General features: G+C 43.9%; 1 protein-coding gene across 6 annotated transcripts in view; it reads left to right on the forward strand.

The window, feature by feature from the left end:
• The window catches only part of HMOX2 (heme oxygenase 2), a 69,342-nt gene that overhangs the window by 28,441 nt on the left and 21,544 nt on the right, over positions 1 to 19,357 (forward strand). For 4 of the 6 annotated variants that reach the window (XM_081133030.1, XM_081133033.1, XM_081133034.1 and 1 more), the window contains 2 exons: positions 16,852 to 16,972; positions 18,881 to 18,998. In XM_081133030.1, the coding sequence (XP_080989156.1) occupies positions 16,893 to 16,972; positions 18,881 to 18,998 (198 nt within the window). In that variant the 5' untranslated portion in view covers positions 16,852 to 16,892. Of the gene's footprint in view, positions 1 to 3,500; positions 3,695 to 16,851; positions 16,973 to 18,880; positions 18,999 to 19,357 lie in introns of all 6 variants that reach the window. The other 2 variants (XM_081133031.1, XM_081133032.1) reach the window with 1 other exon arrangement.

Below are 19,357 nucleotides of genomic sequence, written 5' to 3' on the forward strand. Positions count from 1 at the left end.
TGGGCGTGTGCCCTGACTGGGAATCGAACCACAATCTCCTGGATCATAGGTTGATGCTCAACCGCTGAGTCACTCCAGCTAGGCCAAATAAGTTTTTATTGATTTTAGAGAGAGGAAGGGTGAAGGAGAGAAATACCACTGTGAGATGGTAACATCAATCAACTGCCTCCTGCACTCCCCCTACTGGAAATTCGAGCCACAACTGGGGCATGTGCCCTGATTGGAAACGAACCTGTGAACGTACATGGGATGACGCTCAACCAACTGAGCCACACAGGCCAAGGCCAAACAACATATCTCACACACATTCATGCATCCCAAACATAAGAGTTCAGATTTAACTTGCCAGCTCTAAACCAAATTCAAAACCATTTCAGTTTAAAAACAAAATTCTATGGCCCAATTGTGACACAGACTCAACAAATAACAGATATAGTTCTAGTAATCAATTACCTAATTTTCTCATTGTAAGATGAAAGCACTGTTGGTCAGCTATGCCTGGTCAGTGGTAAGCATTGCAGATCTGTCCCTGGAATCAGCCCAGGAAGCCACTTGGACAGAACCTGAAGAGACCACCACAGGCTGGGATCCCTGAACCTTAGGCAGAAAGCTGGCTCAGGGCTGATAAGTCCTTAAACCATAGAAATCTTATACCCATGTAGAATTTAAAGGGGTGACCCTTCTGGAGGGAAATGAGATAGAAAGGGGAACAAGAACAGGGATGCCTAGTAAGGCAGACAAAGGGGACTTCTCTGTCCAAGGTCATAAACTGGGAAGTGGGAGAAACAGAAAAAAGGGACCAAGCAATTCCCAGGCAGACAAGAAGGTTTGAGGCAACAAGACGATCCGCAGTGCCAATGGGATAGCTCCAAGAAGAGTTGAAAATCTGGCCCACCAAAAGGGGCTAGAAGATGGATAGGAAGTAGGAAAGTGCCAATTAATGGCACTAAAAAGCCAGAATTGTCAGGTTGAGACTGGAGGGATAGAGACAGAGAGGTCCGTCCAGCCTACCCTGAGAACAGAAGTGGGACTTTAGGGGGGCACCTCTTACTTGCCCACAAGACGTGCCACTGATAGAATCCAGTCCCTTGAGGTCTGGAAAAGGAAATGGGATGATCAGGATCTCTCAGAAAAACAGAACAGAGGACCAGACAGACAGATGTGGAATAGGCACACCTTTGGCAAAGGCCAAAGAAGATGGAGGAGCCACAGGTCACCTAGCAGGCATGAGTCCTATCCTCATCAACAGATCAAGATGAGTCCCATCTGAGTCAATGAAGAATGTCACTGGTGAAGGTGTTCTTGCCCCTCCTCAAGGTAGAACTAAAGAGAGGAGGCAAAACAGATTTTAAAAAAGAGGTTTACTGAAAACAAGGGGGTAGGGAGGAGACAAGGAGGAAGCTTGATGCACCAAGGGAGCACACACTAACCACAGCATGGCTTCTTGAACGGCTGCCAGGGTCTGGCTTATGTAGGGCTGGACTCTTCATGCAGGCAGAGTAGATTTCTTTGCTTTCTAGATTCCCATGTGAGCTGACATCACCTGTGCAGGTGCAGAGTGGAGATCTTTGCTTTCCAGGTTCTCGCTGTGGGCTGATACCTACCAGCACAGGCACAGGGTGGAGCTCTTTGGGGGAGTGCCTGAAGAGAAACTTTAAATTTGTCTAGGAGAGCCTGGCTGGGCGTGGCTCAGCGGTTGAGTGTCGACCTGGGATCCAGGCAATCGGAGTTCGATTCCCGCTCAGGGCACATGCCCGGGTTGTGGGCTCAACCAATGACTCTCTCATCATTGATGTTTCTGTCTCTCTCTCCCCCTCTCCTTTCCTCTCTCTGAAATCAATAAAGATATATTTTTAAAAAATAAAAAATTTTAAAAAATAAACTTGTCTAGGAGATACTTAAAAAATTACTGAAGCCCAGCCAGGCATGGCTCAGTAGTTGAGCATTGACCTAGGATCCAGGAGATCAAGGTTCGATTCCTGGTCAGGGCACATGCCCAGGTTGTGGGCTCGATCCCCAGTCGGGGGTGTGCAGGAGGCAGCCAATCAATGACTCTCTCATCATTGATGTTTCAACTCTCTCCCTCTCCTTTCCTCTCTGAAATCAGTAAAGATATATTTAAAAAAACAAAACTGAAGAGCATTCCCGTCCATTTAAGAGGCTCAGCCTGTCTCAGCTTTACCTCTGCCTGGCTTTGTTAGTGAACTTGCTTTAAAGGTTTTGCCTTCTAGCTCTGGCCAATGTGGCTTACTGGCTAGAGGGTTGCCTGAGCACCAAAGGGTTGCAGGCGTGATTCTTGATCAAGGGCACATACCTGGGTTGCAGGTTCAATCCCTGGTCCTGGTTGGGGCACATGCAGGAGGCAACCAATTGATGTGTCTCTCTCACATCAGTGTTTCTCTCCCTCTCCCTCTACCTCCCTCTCATCCACTCTATAAAAAAATAAAAAAAAAAAAGTTTTGCCTTCTAGCAACTCAAATATAAATCAATCCTACTCCCAGGAAGGTACTGTGACTCTTTTACTGTCATCTTGGGCAGTGCCAAGTTGCCCTACCTATTAATAGCTTCTGTTTTCTTGTGGAAATCCAGTCTCCCCTGAAATCTCTTTAAAGGATATTTGATAAAGGTGTGACAGATGATATGAAGCATGGTGCACAAACATCTCACCTTGTCTTTCTGTAAACTGATAAAGGGGTGAGAAGAGTATTAGACTCAAGTCCTTTTTGAACTGCTTTAGCACTGCTTCTGAGGTACAAGCAGGGTTTCTCAGCCTTGGTGCTATTGACATTTTGGGCTGGATAATTGGTGGTGGTGGTGGTAGTGGGTGTGTGCGCTTATGCTGTGCTTTCTGTGCATTGTGAGATGTTGAGCAGTATCCTTGGCCTCTACCCACACTAGATGCCAGTAGCACAGCCTACTGCCCAGTTGTGACAACCAGACATATCTCTAGACATTGCCAAATGTCCCCTGCGGGGCAAAATGGCCCCAGCTTAGAACCACTGGGTTGGGGATTGATTATCATGAGATATAAATGCAAATCATGTTTATCACAGTAAAATTTTCAGTTACCTAAACCTTTATTTATAGTGATGAGCTGCTCTAAAGAATCAAAACAATAATGTGCCTCTCGTCCCCCATCCTGACCCTCTTTAACATGAAGGGGCCTTCACCTAACTCGTGTTCAGAGATCATCTTTTAGAGCTTTGCAAAATTTATTTTGCTAGAAAGTCCAAGATTTTTCTGTTCCTTTCTTATCCAAATGAAAACAGAGGTCCTTCCTAGTGAGCCTTCAACTCGAAGTCGGTGACCTCAATATAGATTTGATTGCCTGTAAGGCTTTTCATAGAGACAAGGGTATTTCCATTTTTTGTGTAAAAGTATATGGGAACATTTAACTTTAAACTTGAAGTGATACTTTCTTTAGTGTATTAATCAGGATCATATGACATATCAGTTGTATAAGTAATTTATCTCATTTAATTCTCATACCTACCTTGCAGAGTTTTTATTACCATCCCTACAGATGAAGAAACTGAGACTCTGAGAGGATAAGTAGCTGGTCCTAGGCCACCCAGTTGGTATATGGAAGAACCAGGGCTGTGCCTGAGAAAAACCTATGCTTTGACTACATCCCTGTGCTGCCTCTCAGCCTGTGTGTGGCCAGTGGATTCTCTCTTGGCTGGGCTCAGTTCAGGTAACATTTGTTGGGTGCCTACCACAGGTTGACTGTAGACATCATCATACAATTCATTGTCTCAACTCCTTTGGTATCACATCAGCACATTGGCATTGTGCTGTGCAAAAAGAACTCTGTGCATGTGCCTGCCATTAGACTTACTGAACCCATCTTGTAGAAACTTTCAGATGGATGTATACTGAAATCAAAGACTTGCATTTGTACCTAAATTAATGGTCACATATGGCACTTATCCAGACACTGAGTTACTGTCAGCAGCTGTTGCATGGGGAGGCTGTGTCCTGGGAATTTCATACTGATGAGGAAAGTAAAACACATGGCTGTGGAAATGTCATAGACCAGGCAGAATCACACATGATGATCTGTTATTTCTTCTCTTCAATCTTAGAAGGCTTCGTTGAAGAGCTGGAGTATCTGGAAAGTTTAAGGACATTTGGCTAAATAATCACTATGCCACTTTTATTTTTCTGCCTTTTGTTTTAAATCCTCATCTGAGGATATTTTTTCCATCACTTTTCAGAGAGAGCTGAAGGGAGAGAGAGGGGGGGAGAGAGAAACATCCATATGAAAGAGACAGATCGATTGGTTGCCTCCCACATGCACCTTGACCAGGGCCGGGGATCGAGCCTGCAACCGAGGCACATGCCCTTGGTCAGAATTGAACTGGGGACCCTTCAGTCCGTAGGCTGATGCTCTAACGACTGAGCAAAACCAGCTAGAGCTTTTTCTGCCTTTTAAGTGTGGTTTTTTGAGGAGTGTTGCAAGAACATAATTTGTTACTTAAAGAAGAAAGAAAAGGTGAGCCTCTTACTCTCTCTGAGAAAGTCTAATAGCTGCTGCTGCCATAGACACAAACCTGTGCAGGATGGGACCAGCCTCTTGCAGTTACCAGTTCTTGCTCTGGGCTTGTTTCTGTGCTCCCTTTCCACAACCCCCACTCTCTACCTCCTTGGCTGCCTGAATCTAGGCAGTCATTGTGAAAAAGCCTGGGAATAATACCTTGCTTTGTGGGCCTATGGAAACACATTAAGATTCCTGTGGGTCCAAAATGAGAGATAGGAGCCACCTCATTAGATTGACCAGTGCCTTGGCCTATGAGTTGCTAATCTTATAAGAAGTTTGTGTTGAACTTTTGCATGGATGTGTGCTCCCTGGAGAGGACCGATTTTGTGTTGTTGTCAAACAGTATCACCCTGTATCAGCCAGTCTGAAACTTGCTTTTTTAGCTCAACATTATATCTTAAAGACCTTCCTTGGTCAGTAAATACAGACCTACTTTGACTCAGTTTAACTGCTACTTAGTCATCCAGGGAAGGTTTTTAGACTTTAGTGGTTTATAAAAATTTTTTGGCATATTTGAATTAATTCCAGGTTTTTGCCATTATGAACTTGCATAGAACCATCCTGATTGACTGTTCAGTCACTCTTCTGGAGTAGATGATAAAAATATTAAGAATACCATTTTTGAAAAATAACCAGATTTTCTTTCCCCACCGTCCTCCCCACTGAAGCAGCTAGACAGCTGTGGCTCTGGGGGGAACTGCTGAGAACAAGACAGATGACTTGAATGAAGGTGCTTCAGATATTTCACTGTTAAATAGGAAGATTTCTGGTCAATTGCCCTTATCAAGGGATTTTAACCTAATGTTTCTTCTCTTTCTGTTTGCTTAATTTTTTGTTTTAAAAAAAGAAGTTTGTGTTGACATACTTTTTATCCATCCCATCACACTACTGTTTCCAAGACAGAATATAGATTTTCTTTTCTTTTTTAAATATATCTTTATTGATTTCAGAGAGAGGAAGGAACAGGGAGAGAGAGAGAGATAGAAACATCAGTGATGAGAGAGTCATTGATCGGCTGCCTCCTGCATGCCCCCTACTAGGGATCAAGCCCTCAACCCAGGCATGTGCCCTGACCGGGAATTGAACAGCGATCTCCTGGATCATAGGTCAATGCTCAACCACCGAGCCACACCTGGCCGGGCAGATTTTCAATAAACAGAAAGATAGGCCCTCGCCAATGTGGCTTGGTTGGAGTGTTGTTTCAGGCACTGAAGGGTCTCAGGTTCGATTCCCAGTCCAGGCACATGCCCAGGTTGTGGGTTTGATCCCACATTGGGGTGCATCGGGAGGCAACCAATTGATGCTTCTTGCATCAATTTTTCTCTCCCCCTCTTCCTCTCTCTCTAAAGTCAATTAAAAACACACACATCCTTGGGTGAGGATTTTTAAAAAATGTATAATAAACAAAAACCCCAGAAAGATAGTACTGAAGAGATTTTAAACACAGCATGTGGAGGACATGCTTTTAGATTCTTGAAACCAGAGCTTCTATTTCTTTGTAGTTACTATGGCAATGGGTGCTATAGAGATGTGCAGACCCAATTGTGACCTCCCCCGGTGTAGGGATGCCCCGAGCCTCTGGCTTCATTTTCCATCAAGGTCTGGCAGGTCTGGCTGCTTCTGTTCAGCCACCAAGTGGTGGTGGGTGCCATCCCCCCCTTTGGGACCAACCATCTCCAGCCTTGGCCTGCCCTGCTAGTCAACAAAAGCAGGGCTTCCCAGGGAATAATCTCTGGTTGTCCTGTAATCTGAATGAGCCAAGGTGAGTGTTGTGGGCATAGGCATCAGCAGCTTCTGAATCTTCAAATGGGAAGCTAAGCATTTATTTCTTAGGAATCAGAATCAAGCTCATTTTTCATACTAATAATAACAAATGACAGTGGTTTGGAAAACCTGTTCACACTGCACATGTAAATGCAGTGCAGTGTATGTAGCCTTGCTTTCCATGTTGCTAGTAGTCTGTGGTGACATTGTAATCATCTCTAATGCATGTTAGCTGGGGACATGGGAGGCATCACCTTGTATTCAGAAGGACTCAGGTTTGGTCCCAACTTGACTGTTAACTCTGAATGACCTTCTTTTTATCTTAGTTTCTTCATAGTCAATATATCCCTGCTCAGAAGTGACTTAGCCTGGTGTGCCCTGGTCTGTTAGACTTTAGTCTGGTTTTCTTCCTCTGCATCACCCTCTCCTGGGTGAACTTGAGTGCCTTCCGCCTCTTCAGGGATATTGCTAAGGTTCCATCAAGCCTGTTTGTGCCTGTTCCTAGAGAAGAAAGCATCTGGGAGCTGATAGGACTTCTGGGTTTTCCAAAACAGAAGTTTAGCAGAAATGTCTTAATCACCCACTCTCTCCCTCCACCCCCAAATGCTATTTGTACTAATCTTTTGTGAAAGAAGCTGAAACCACAGATGACAATTGTTGCACCTGAGTGAAAGGACATTTGACTGACTCTTAGTTCACAGGACACATGCTTATAAGATTATTACAAAGTTGGAATAATCTTTGCTTGTTGGTATCTCAGGGTGACCCACAGTCTTATCAGCATTTCCTGTGTTACAACCAGCCTTGTGGGATGTGTAGTGCTACGCTTCGTTCTTATAAAATGGTGGCCTGAGCATTGTATTTATTTATTACTTATTTATCATAATATGTCTGTATTGATTGCAGAGAGAGGAAGGGAGAGAGAGAGATATAGAAACATCGATGAGAGTCACTGATCGGCTGCCTCTTGCATGCCCCCTGCTGGGGATTGAGCCTGAAACCTAGGCATGTACCCTGACCTGGAATTGAACTGAGATCTCCTGGATGATAGGTTGATGCTCAACCTCTGAGCCACTCCAGCCTCGCTAGCCTGACCATTTTAGAATTCAGTCAAGGCTTCAGCCCTCATGCCCCAGATATTTCTCATGAGACTAAAGTGTCTTCATCTTCTTAGCCCTGAGACCTAGTCCTCTCATACAAGATGGGGTGGCACTCAGAGAACAGGAAGGGTCTTATATTTATTTCATTCGTAGCAGGAAGTGCTCTTTACCAGGACTTTTGTTTAGCACCAGCAACAGACTCCTGGCCCCTTCTCTGAGCTTTTTTCCATATTTCAAGTTTTGTCCTGGTGTTTGCTTTGAATGCTCAATTATGTTTGAGCATGCTAGAGATGAGTTTACCGCCTCCCCAGTAAGAAAAGCCTGCCAGAGAAGTCTTGGACTTCCTGAGCAATGTCAGTTTTTCAGGTTACTAAGAGGCTAATGCCCTTAAACTAGTTAGTTATTTTGCTTTCTGGTCACTTGTGGCTGAAATGTGCAAGTGTGTTTAGTAAATCTGATGCAAGAGCTCTGTGTCCCTAAAGTCCCCACATTTCCAGGACTCCTTGTCTGAACTTGCTCTTTATCAAGAGGTTAATAGTCATCTGTTCAGTGAACTGTGGGATTGAATTCACCCAGTGATTAAAATGAAAGGGGCGAAACTTGCGTATAAGATTTCCTGAGGAGTGACAACACCAGAGTTTAGAGACCTCAGGTCATTGATTCTATAAAGTCAGAAGCTGTTGACCTAGGTCCTGTGGTTTCCTCAGAGTTTTGAGAGGCCTCTCTCATCAAGTGCCTTGTTGGGTTAGAGCTGATTCACTCTCTCCTCTGCTCCCAGCATCCTGCTCAACCATCATTGAGCAGCATCTGCAGTGTGGATTTTCTAGCTGCAGTAGTCATGTCTCACCTTGGAAAGAACAGCTATTCCCATGTCCTGACACTGCCAAAGATGAGGACTGAGTCAGAAGTCCTTAGGTGTGACCTGCTCAGAATTATCTATGGAGTCACTGGATTTCACATTCTTCCTCAGTGTTTCATAATCATCCAGCCAACAGCTTTCTAAATAAGAGATTATCAGCAATTGAGGCAGCATTACATTTCATGAGACACTTATTACACACATTAGCTCATTTAATCTTCACAGCACACTTGAGAATGTGGAGCAGAGAGAGTTTTGTTACCCTTTTATGGATGAGGGGAAACAGCCTTTCAGAGGTTATGGCTTACCTACAGCCATGGAGCTACTAAGCTTTGGGAACCCAAATCTCAAACAAAATATTTCTAGGTCTAGGCCATTCCCTTTGTGCAGGACCCAGCTGCCATTCCATTCCTGAAGATGAGCTGGGTCTATAGCAATAATCAACGGTAAGCTTAAGTCCAGGAGTGATCCTAGTAAACTGACAGATACTCTCCTGCCTCTGCATTCCAGCCTCCCTGAGGGTCTGCCTGTTCACCTAATGTAGAAAACAGGTTGTACCTCCTCAGCACATCCGTTTGCTGGAGGGATGCAAAACTGACCCTTAGTGTGGTGTATACCCTTAAAAGTGTTGGATTTTAAACAATCCTAAGGAGATCAAATTCATCTCCACACAGCACCAAGAACAGGGCTTCTTCCTCCTGTTGAGAGTTTCCTGGTGTCCTAGCAAGTTCGGGAAAGCTGACCAGGAGTGTCTCCTAGGGTAGGTAGACCAGTTGGTGAACAGCTGTGGGTTCATTCTCAATTCCTTTTTTAATGTTTGAATAACTTAGTATTTGTTACAGAGTGGTTTCACAGTTACTGTCATATTTCACCCTCCCAATAGTCTTGTAGTATCTGAATGCTGGGCAGGTATTCATTCTATTTTACAGGTGGAAAATGGAGAGAGCTGGAGAGGTTTGGAAGCTCTGAAGAGATGCACCTTCCTGTCCCTGGCTTGCTCCCTCTACAGTAGCCCCCACATTTTTTGTTCCCCAGATCATATATAGGAGTATAAGTAGAATGTTAGAATTTACTCTTTCTATATAGACAGATATTCAGAACAGAACTTTAGTGATGGGCAAACACCTTTTTGTTTATATTTGCTGAGGCCCAGTGGGTGTATGTGGCACCATTAAGAATTGACTTAGGCCCTAGCTGGTTTGGCTCAGTGGTTAGAGTATTGCCTGTGTACTGAAGCGTCCTGGGTTCGATTCTAGCCAAGGGCACGTACCTTGGTTGCAGGCTCAACCCCGACCCCCGGCCCTAGTCAGGGTGAGTGCAGGAGGTAGCAAATGTCTCTCTCACATCCATGTTTCTCTCGGTCTATTTCCCTTCCACACTCTCTGAAAAGCAGTGGGAAATAATATCCTTGGATGAGGATTAAAAAAAAAAAAAAGGCCCGGCCGGGCGTGGCTCAGCGGTAAGCATTGACCTAGAATCCAGGAGATCGGGGTTTGATGCCCGGTCAGGGCACATGTCCAGGTTGCGGGCTAGGCAGCCAATAAATGACTCTCTCTCATCATTGATGTTTCTCTCTCTCTCTTTCCCCCTCCTTTCCTCTCTCTGAAATCAATAAAGATACGTTTAAAAAAAAAAAAAGAATTGACTTAGCCTGGTTATGTTATTGTTAAATAGAAACAAGTATTCTCACTTAAAGGTGAAAAGCCTTTAGGGTATATAAAGAGAGTAGGAACAGGGAGAGTCTGGGATTCTTGTATTGTGTTTTACCACCAAAAACACTTATGGGTCACATATTACACTTGATTTCTGTAGGCAGTAATACATCATTTTTGAACTGCTACCTTCCTGAAGATCACAATATAAGTGGTTAGGGTGAGATCATAGACAAAGACGTATACAATTGAGAGGTATTTGTTCAGCCTAAAGAGTGGAGAGAATACCCCCTTTCCATACACACACATACCCATGGGCTGTGGGAAGAAATCTGCACCAATTACCAGAGGCAGGCCTTCAGACAAAAGGAACCAGAGGCCTCATTAACTCCAATACTGACTAAGAAAAGGAGCCAAAGTCTGATGGATTGCCTTCCCTCAGGAGCAGCCTGCTGAGCCAGGGTTAGGGGATGTGGAACTGGACCTGTGTGGAGGATTCAGAGAGGTGCTGGGGAGCCAGTGGGCAGGGACCGCAGGGGAGACCCTGAGCCTTCCAGGAGCAACAAAGAAAACATAACATAGATATAGGTAAATGCTGGAGCTAGCCCAGCTGGGCCCTAAGGTGTGCAAATGCCTGGACCAGCTCAGAGGCTTGAGAAATATATACATAAGTCATTAGAAAATTCAGACCACAAGAAAGGGGGTGGGGGTAGACAGGGGAAGAGGGGGAAGGAAGGAAGGGAGTGAGTCAGAGATGAAGAAAGATAAAACGAGGTTTCATACCAGTTACTTTAGAGACATAGTACCCAATTAAATTTTCTATTACTTTACTTGGTATTTTAGAATTTAACCAATATTTTCATATCCACCCCCCCTTCATTATCAAGCTTTCTCAGTAGGCATTCCTTTTGTGCATCTATACCAATTATACTCAGGTTGGTGATTACCCAGGGTGTTGGGTTCTATGTGATTTAGAACATGATATTGGACTCTGAGAAACTGAGTCTGAGGGAGTCTTGATGATCTGTCCCTTAAGAAGCTTCTGATTTAACTGGGTAAACAGTCAAGGGCACTTGTGGAAGCCAAAGAATAATCACCTCTTTTTTTAATTTATTGATTTTAGAAAGAGAGGAACGGGGGTGGGGGGGAGACATACATAGATTTGTTGCTCCACTTATGCATTCATTGGTTGTTTCTTGTATACGCCCTGACTGGGGATTGAGCCTGTAACCTTGACGTATTGGGACAATGCTCTAATCAACTGAGCTATTTGACCACAGTCTCACCTTTGCCCCCCCTCAATCACCTCTTATTAATGTGGTGCCTGATCTATAGAGTGAATTCTGAGCCACTAACAACCTTCTAGGAAGTAGGCAAGGTCTCTTGATGCCAACCACAAGCTATTCAGTGGGGAGGGAGCTGCAGGGGACCCAGTGCAGGAGCCTAAGCAGCCACTTCTTTTCTTTCTGGCTGTGTCCTCTGCATATGTGGAATAACCACACTAGCTCATATCATGGGCATCCGATGAGGCGCACAGTAGCTGGTTACTGTGGAATGTCACAGTTCCAGAGTCGGGGAGAATTGTTCTACTCCTAGGGAGCTGGTTGCCCTGCCTTTCTTTCCCCCTTCATCCGCTTTCCTTGCTAGTTCTGGCCTACCTAGCTCAGCAACCTGCTCCCTTCCTTCAGTTTTCCAGGGCAAAGAAAAAGAACAAGAATAAATAACGAGAATTGTTATAATGAGGTCTTTATTGTGCCTTTTTGGATCACCAGGCAGGGAATGAGTGATAATGTAGTCCTTGAATTGTTTCCCCTGGCAAAATTGCATTAAGTTAACTGACCGTCAGAGATTTTCTGGATGTGAATCTCCATGGAGGAGGATTGAACATCTTTGAACATGTCTGTTGCAGAAGTCTGTATGCCTTGGGCCAATAATTTATTGGAGGCAAAGGCTTTGAAATGAGTGTTCTGGACCTGCTAGAAGGAACATTGATGATAGGGATGCTGTTGCCGTTTCTGTAGGATAAGGTGTGGGGGTGAAAATCAAGTGATCAGGTGAACAGCTAGGAATTATGGAGTTGGGGAGGTAGATTTTATAACTAGAAGGTCACAATTTTTGGAAAGTAGGAGAGAGGGGGCAGAAAAAAAGGATTTGAGTGTGGAGGTCAGACTAAGTGAGGACATGCAGCTTTTCAGAGAATGAAGTGAATTATTTCTGATGATGCAAGGTGGCATCTGAATGCCACACTATGTGGCCATTCTTTTTATTTTTATTTTTATTTTTATTTTTTTTTAACTTTTTATAATTTTTATTTTTGTTTAAAGTATTACAAATGTCCCTTTTTCTCCCCAATGACCCATTCCCCCCCGTTCCTTCCCCCTCCCCAGTCACTCTCCCCACCATTGTCCGTGTCCTTGGGTTGTGTATATATGCACATAAATTCTTTGGTTACTCTCTCCCCCTCAATCCCCCCGCCCCCCTCCATCCCTCTGACATTTGGTCAGTCTCAACTATGCTTCCATGTCATTGAATCTATTCTGCTCGTCAATTTATTAAGTTCTTTAGATTCCACGTATAAGTGAGATCATGTGATATTTTTCTTTTGCTGCCTGGCTTATTTCACTTAGCATAATATTCTCCAGGATCATCCATACTGTCCTAAAGGGTACGAGCTTCTTCTTCTTTACAGCTGCGTAGTATTCCACGGTGTAAATGTCCCACAGCTTTTTAATCCACTCATCTACTGATGGGCACTTGGGCTGTTTCCAGATCTTAGCTATTGTAAACTGTGCTGCTATGAACATAGGGGTGCATAAATCCTTTCTGATGAATGTTTCAGGATTCTTAGGATACATTCCTAGGAGCGGAATCACTGAGTCAAAAGGCAGCTCCATTTTTAATTTTTTGAGGAACCTCCATACTGTTTTCCATAGTGGCTGCACCAGTCTGCATTCTCACCAACAGTGTACCAGGGTTCCCCTTTCTCCACACCCTTGCCAGCACATGTCGTTGTGGCCATTCTTTTGAGGAACAGTAACCAGGCCACAAGGGATGGACAGAGGCCACCTTCCCTGGCACCCAGCCAGTGTGGGTTGAATGTGCTAACACTAGTTTCTCAAGACTGTTCTCCACACCACCTCCCCTCTAGCAGATGGTGCTTTTGGCCCGTGTTAAAGACACAGTATTCTTTTTTCTTTTCTTTTTTTTTTTTTTAGAGAAAGAGAGCAAGGGAGAGGGAGGGAGAGAAACATGGATGTGAGAGTGAAACATTGATTGGCTACCTCCTGCACGCCCCCTACCGGGGACTGAGCCCACAACCCGGGCATGTACCCTGACCAGGAATCAACTGGCAACCTTTCTGCGCATGGGATGACGCCCAACCAACTGAGCCATACCGGCCAGGGCAAAGACTCAGTATTCTTGCTGCTGGGGTGGGGATAAGCTGGTATCTATCTTTCCTTTAAAGCAAAATTGTTAAATCATGTTTTGAGTTTAGAAAACTATTGAAGTAGTGGGCAGCAGATTACTTTTTGGTGTGGTTTTTATAAACTGCATATTGTTAGCAATATACATGAGCCATTGTATGCCTGCCTGTCTGATTCTTTCCTTTGGATTTTTTTTACTCACCAAGTATTTGTTGAAAACCTATTATTTTGGGGGCCCTGGAGCTACAGCAGTGAAGCAAGACAGCTGTTGCCCTTGCCCCTGGGGCCAGAGTTGGACCCCTGCAAGCTGGGCAGATGGAATTAGGGCTCTCATGCAGGACTGAGGTTAAAGAGGGTGGGTGGGGGATGTGCTGAGGGGAAACTGGCACAAAGTCCTGCCAAGAAAAAGAAAAGGCCCAGGTGGCACATGCACATGTGGAAGCCGCTTTCCCTTTCTCCTGTATTTTTGAGAGACGTAAAAGTCCTTGTTGCTTGAGCAAGATTACACTCTCCTAGAATGTGCAGTTATTATCAAATAAAATAGTTAATTATCAGATTGAATCACGTACTTAGTCACTGTTGTACCTGATAATTAGGTGCTGCAAGTTTACGTAATTCATCACAATTGATAACCTAGTCAACCAGAGTGCACTTGCTTTTGTCTTTGCCTATTTTTAGTTTCAGCTCTAAGCAGCATGGGGGCTCCAGTCCTTGGGTGCCTGGGGTATGTCTTCAGCATGGCCAAGTGTACCTGCCACCTGTCTAGAGGCTTTGGACCTTTTACTGCACCCTTCCCTCTTCTAGGCAGCCCAGAGCTCCCATTTCAGTACCCTCTCCTCTCTGTATCCTGAGTGCTGAGATATGGAACAAACCTTGGCTTTCAGGGTCCTCAAAGAAGTTGAGCTCAGATGTTGTTTCTTAACAGTCTGTCAGACAAGGACATAGTGGATAAGCCAGAGTGGAGGCTTATTCTGCAGCTGGCGAAGTCTACCTTGGTCCCTCAGTGAAAGGATGCATAGCTGATCAGCCTTATGCCATCTCTGGTCTGTGCTATTTCTACTTTGTTCATATCGTTCCTTGATCTAGGGGCCTTTCCTCTCCCCCACCCAAATCCTGTCTGTTGTTGAGGTTCCTGGGTAAGCCCTCGCTTCTCTAGAGAAACTCTCTAAATACTCTTCTCTCCATGTGATGACTGCCTACATTTGCATTCTGGACTTGATGCATCCTACAGTCAATCAGCATTATTGGAGAGGGGAGTATATCTGATTTGGAGTCAAGGAAAAGGTCCCATTTTCTATATATTCTTTTTCTTATCTATTTTTCAGCTTTATTGAGGTATAATTAACAAATAAAATTGTAATGTATTTAAAGTATACAACATGATGATTTGATATATGCATATATTGTGTGAGGATTCTCACAATTAATACATCTATAACACCTCACAAATGTACCGTTTATTTTTTTGGTGAGAATGCTTAAGATCTATTCTCTTAGCCAATTTCAATTTTGTAATACAGTATTATCAACTAGAGTAACTATGCTATTCATTAGATCCTCAGACCTTATGTACCTTACAACTGAAAATTTGTACCCTTTTGCCAACCTCTCCCCATTGCCTTCACCCCAGCCCTGGCAACCACTGGTCTACTGTCTGTTTCTATGACTTTAACTCTTTTTTTTTTGTTTTTTTTAAGATTTCCCATATAAGTGATACCATGCATATCTTTCTCTGTCTGCTTATTTCACTTTTTGCTATTTATTTTCTAAGCATTCTTGGAGAACATCAGTAAGCTTCAATAAAATATAAGTATAGCCCTGGCAGGTTTGGCTCTGATTAGAGTGTCGGCCTGCAGACTGAAGGATCCCGGGTTCAGTTCTGGCTAAGGGCACATACCTTGGTTGCAGGCTTGATCCCCGGCCCCAGGGCTCATGTGGGAGGCAACCGATGGATATGTCTCTCTCACATTGATGTCTCCCTCCCTCTCCCCCTTTCACTCTTTGAAAAAGCAATGGAAAAAATATCCTCGGGTGAGGATAAAAAAATGAATTAAAAAAAAGTACAAGTACAAACAGTCCTATCTAATATTTACTGAGTGCTATGCTAAAAACCTTACCTTCCGTGTTCTCATTTAATTCTTCCTATCATTAATCCCATTATATAAATGCTAAATCTAAAGGAAAGAGAAGGTTTAGAAAGATCATGTTGAGCAAACCATTGTAATATCCCAAAAGATAACAAAGATGTAACTATATGCCTAGAGAAAACTCAGAAAGGATATGTACCCACACGTTAACAATGCTTATATTTGCAGAGTAAGATAGAGATTGGTTTTTATTTTCTACTTTATAACCTTTGAAAAGGACCATTTCTTACACTTCTTTGTCCCCCTTGACACCTGTTTCTGGGTGGAGTAGATAGAAAGAAAATGCTCAGTAAATAGATACTGGTGGAGGTAGAAAATGAAGGTCTGTTCTTTACTTGGCTTGATTTCGCCCCAGTGTTGGTAGCTCTGTGCTGCTTTTCATCTGGCAAGTCCCCAGAGGAGCTGCCCCTTTGCACTGAAAGATCTGAGGCCTCCAGGATATGAGCTTGTCAAGTTGTGGCGCTGTTTCCTTGGCTGATGGAGGCCCAGTCCTGGCAGCAGGCAGAAGGCACTGATTGGCCAACTTGTGTTATTTCCTTTAGCCTAGCAGAGTCTGGAGTAGGCCAGAGACAGTCTGCTTGCTTGGTGACTCAGTGTAGCTGTTGCAGTTTGTTGGGTACCTTTTGAGCTGCTCTGCTTTAAAGTGGAGCTGTTCCAAATAGCCTGGCTTAATGGTCTAGTTAGTGCCTTGCTCCGCTGCCCTCTGCACGAGGCAAACTCACCTTTAACAGGAAGGACTGCCTGGCTACAAATGTGCTTGCTGCCAAATCAGAGCTGTCGCACCTTTTTTTTTTAAGCTTATCTTATGATTATTTATTTTATGGTTTACGTAACTTCTAATTTTGATTTAATTTTAAACATACAGAAAAGTTGGAAGAACAGTACAAAAAACTCTCGTGTACCTTTTAGGCAGATTGACCATTAGCATTTTGCCTCATTTGCTTTACTTGCTTGTGTTCTCCCTCCCTCCTTCTCCCCCTGTAAGTATATGCATGTACACACACACATACATTGGACAATAAGTTGCAGATGGCCTGCCCCTTTACTTTTGAATACCTCAGTATGTACTTCCTAAAACAAAAACATTATCTTACATAATCACAGTACAGAATAAAAAAACAAGTTCAACATTGATAGAATGCTATTACCTAATCCACCGCCCATAATAAAATTCTGTCCATATTCACATATAGTCCCAGCAACAGCAGAGCTTTATTTAGAAAGAAAACACCCCTGAGGTGTGTGGGTGACTCCTCGGTTAGGTGGCTTTAAGGAGAGGAGAGGAGAGGAGAGGAGAGTCAGCAGGTTATGTGGGGAAATGACTGCCGTGGGTGCCACATTACCTGCTCCTTGTGTCTCTACAGGGCCAGTGGAGTAAGGGCAGCAAGAACCACATTCGACAACAATGTTAATGGAGACCTCAGATGGGGTAGAAGAGTCGGAGAAAAAGAGCTCCGGGGCCCCAGAAAGAGAAAACCACACCAGGTGAGTGATGGGGGCTGGTCTGTTCAGCCAGGCCTGCCATGCCCAGCACACGGCTGTGTGCTGGAGGCACCAGGGTCAGGACCTGTGCTGCTGTGGCCCTCAAAATGCCTGGCGGAGACAGCAGATAGCACCCTGGGCTGCTTAGCACTCTCCCTGTGTGTCCCTGAGGAGACAGGACAGGCACTACTAGGAGTGCTGAGTAACATAATTTGATGGTGTTCCTGGTCCTTTTTCTTCTAAAACCCTAAGTGTTTTGTCATTTGGGGAGAGAAAGAGTAATTAGAGGCAAAGCTGGCATCTTTTCCAGTATCTTTCACAGACCCTTAGAATGTGGGAGAACTCCAACTCCCGGGGGTTTTCTTACTGGGTAGGACCAGTTCCTCTAAGCCTTAAGTTACTGGGGCCTGTTCTTCATTATTTTTATCCTCTCATTATAGCCCTGTCATTGGCAAAGTTCTTTTTGTGTTGTTAAACCTCACCCAAGGATATTTTTTCCATTGGTTTTCAGAGAGAGTGGAAGGGAGGGGGAACGGGAGAGGAGAGAGAGACACACACGTTGATTGGTCACTTCCTGCATGTACCCTTTCTGGGGCTGGGTATCGAACCTGAGACCCTTCAATGTACAGGCCAATACTCTAACCACTGAGCAACACTGGCCAGAGCACAAAGTTCTTTTTTTTATATCTTGAAATAATTGCTAATATTAAATGATTGTCAGAATGTGGGTGATATGAGCTAATCTGCTAAAGAAACCAGCAGAAGCTGGGCCATGAGAGGTCAAGTTTTTCTTATTCTAGTAGACATATTGTGTGTACACATGACGAGCCCCTGCCCAGTGCCTCTATCTTTAGGGTCATGCATTCTCTGCTTTGTCTGGTACTGGCATCGATCAGTACAGTTCCATCCTGTATAATTATGTTAAGCAGCACACACACAGGTCCTGCCTGACTCCAACCATCCCAGCGTTTGTCTCATTCTCAGCAACATGTAGTCCTGAAGAGGCTGTGGATCTAAGGTGGGAGGAAGGCAGCAAGGTTATGCTAGGAGATCCACAGTCCTTCACAATGGCGTGCATTCTAGGAGACACATTCCCAAAGGCTAGCTATTCCCTGGAGAAGTCAGCAAATGCTGTGCTAAGAGGTGTGTTTCTTTGGATACTAGGTGGCCACAGAAACAAAGCATTGTTCATTTGGGTGGTTCAGACAGGACACTGTTGAAAGGCAGGCTACAGTCATCCTGCATGTTACCCAAGTCCTTGGGAGCAGACTTATATCTTGTATGCTCTGTGCTTCCTGACAAGACCCTGTGTCTATGCTGGAGTTGAGTTTCTGAGCAGCCCTGCCTACCATCTTAACAAGCAGACAAGCTGGAGCTGAGAAGGGCTAATTCATGAACGCATACATGCACATGTATACACATTCACCTGGTCTCTCTATAGCAGCAATTTTCAACCGGTGTGCTACAAGAACTTTTAAAACATGTAATACCTGACTATTTAGCCAGGGGCAGTGACCTCTTTTCCCTTAGATTGTCAAATAAAAAACTGATAACAGCCAACACAATAGCTATCTGGTGTGACTGCCCTGTCTTGAACCATAAATATATAGTTCATATAAGAGAGTTGCATTTTATTGGTCATGTCGCATAATAAAGTTGTATCTGATTGGTTAATTCTTGGTACCAGAAATCATTGTGTAAAAGTATAGGCACCTGATTTTTTAAAAAGTCACTTTGGAGCTAAAAGTAATTTCTGTTGTTGTTGTTGTTATTATTTGTAAATCAAAATTATATCTTTTTTTTTGTTAGATCGACAAAAAATACATTTTTTGGTGTGCCACAGAATTTTAGTAATTAGTTTATGTGTGCCATGAGATGCAAAAGGTTGAAAAATCACTTCTCTATCTACAGGATGGCTGACCTCTCTGAGCTCCTGAAGGAAGGGACCAAGGAAGCACATGACCGGGCAGAAAATACCCAGTTTGTCAAGGACTTCTTGAAAGGCAACATCAGGAAGGAGTTGTTTAAGGTTTGTGCCTTGGTCATGGATGGGGTCCAGTTGGGGGCGTTATTCTCATGAGAAAGGTCCCTTTGGTATTGCTCCAAGGGGGAAGCTAGGCCTTTCTTACACTCTATTCTTTTCTGATGTCAGCCTGTAGTTTTTATGGTTTAAGTGGAATAACATAGTGAAGTAAAGAAAGCAAAAGTATCCATGTCTGAAGAATTCACCATGTCATCCCTTTAAGAAACATGAGTTTCCTGGGTGTGTGAAATAATTCATTGTAAAAAAAATGGGCCTTTGGGGATTAGAAGGTGGGTTGCTGCTCGAACCTTTGTCTTTAGCTGCTCAGACAGTGGTTAGTGGGCTCAGGAGCTGCCAGCCAAGAC

This window comes from Miniopterus schreibersii, assembly GCF_964146895.1.
Source record: "Miniopterus schreibersii genome assembly, chromosome: 3".
NCBI classification, from domain to species: Eukaryota; Metazoa; Chordata; class Mammalia; order Chiroptera; family Miniopteridae; genus Miniopterus; species Miniopterus schreibersii.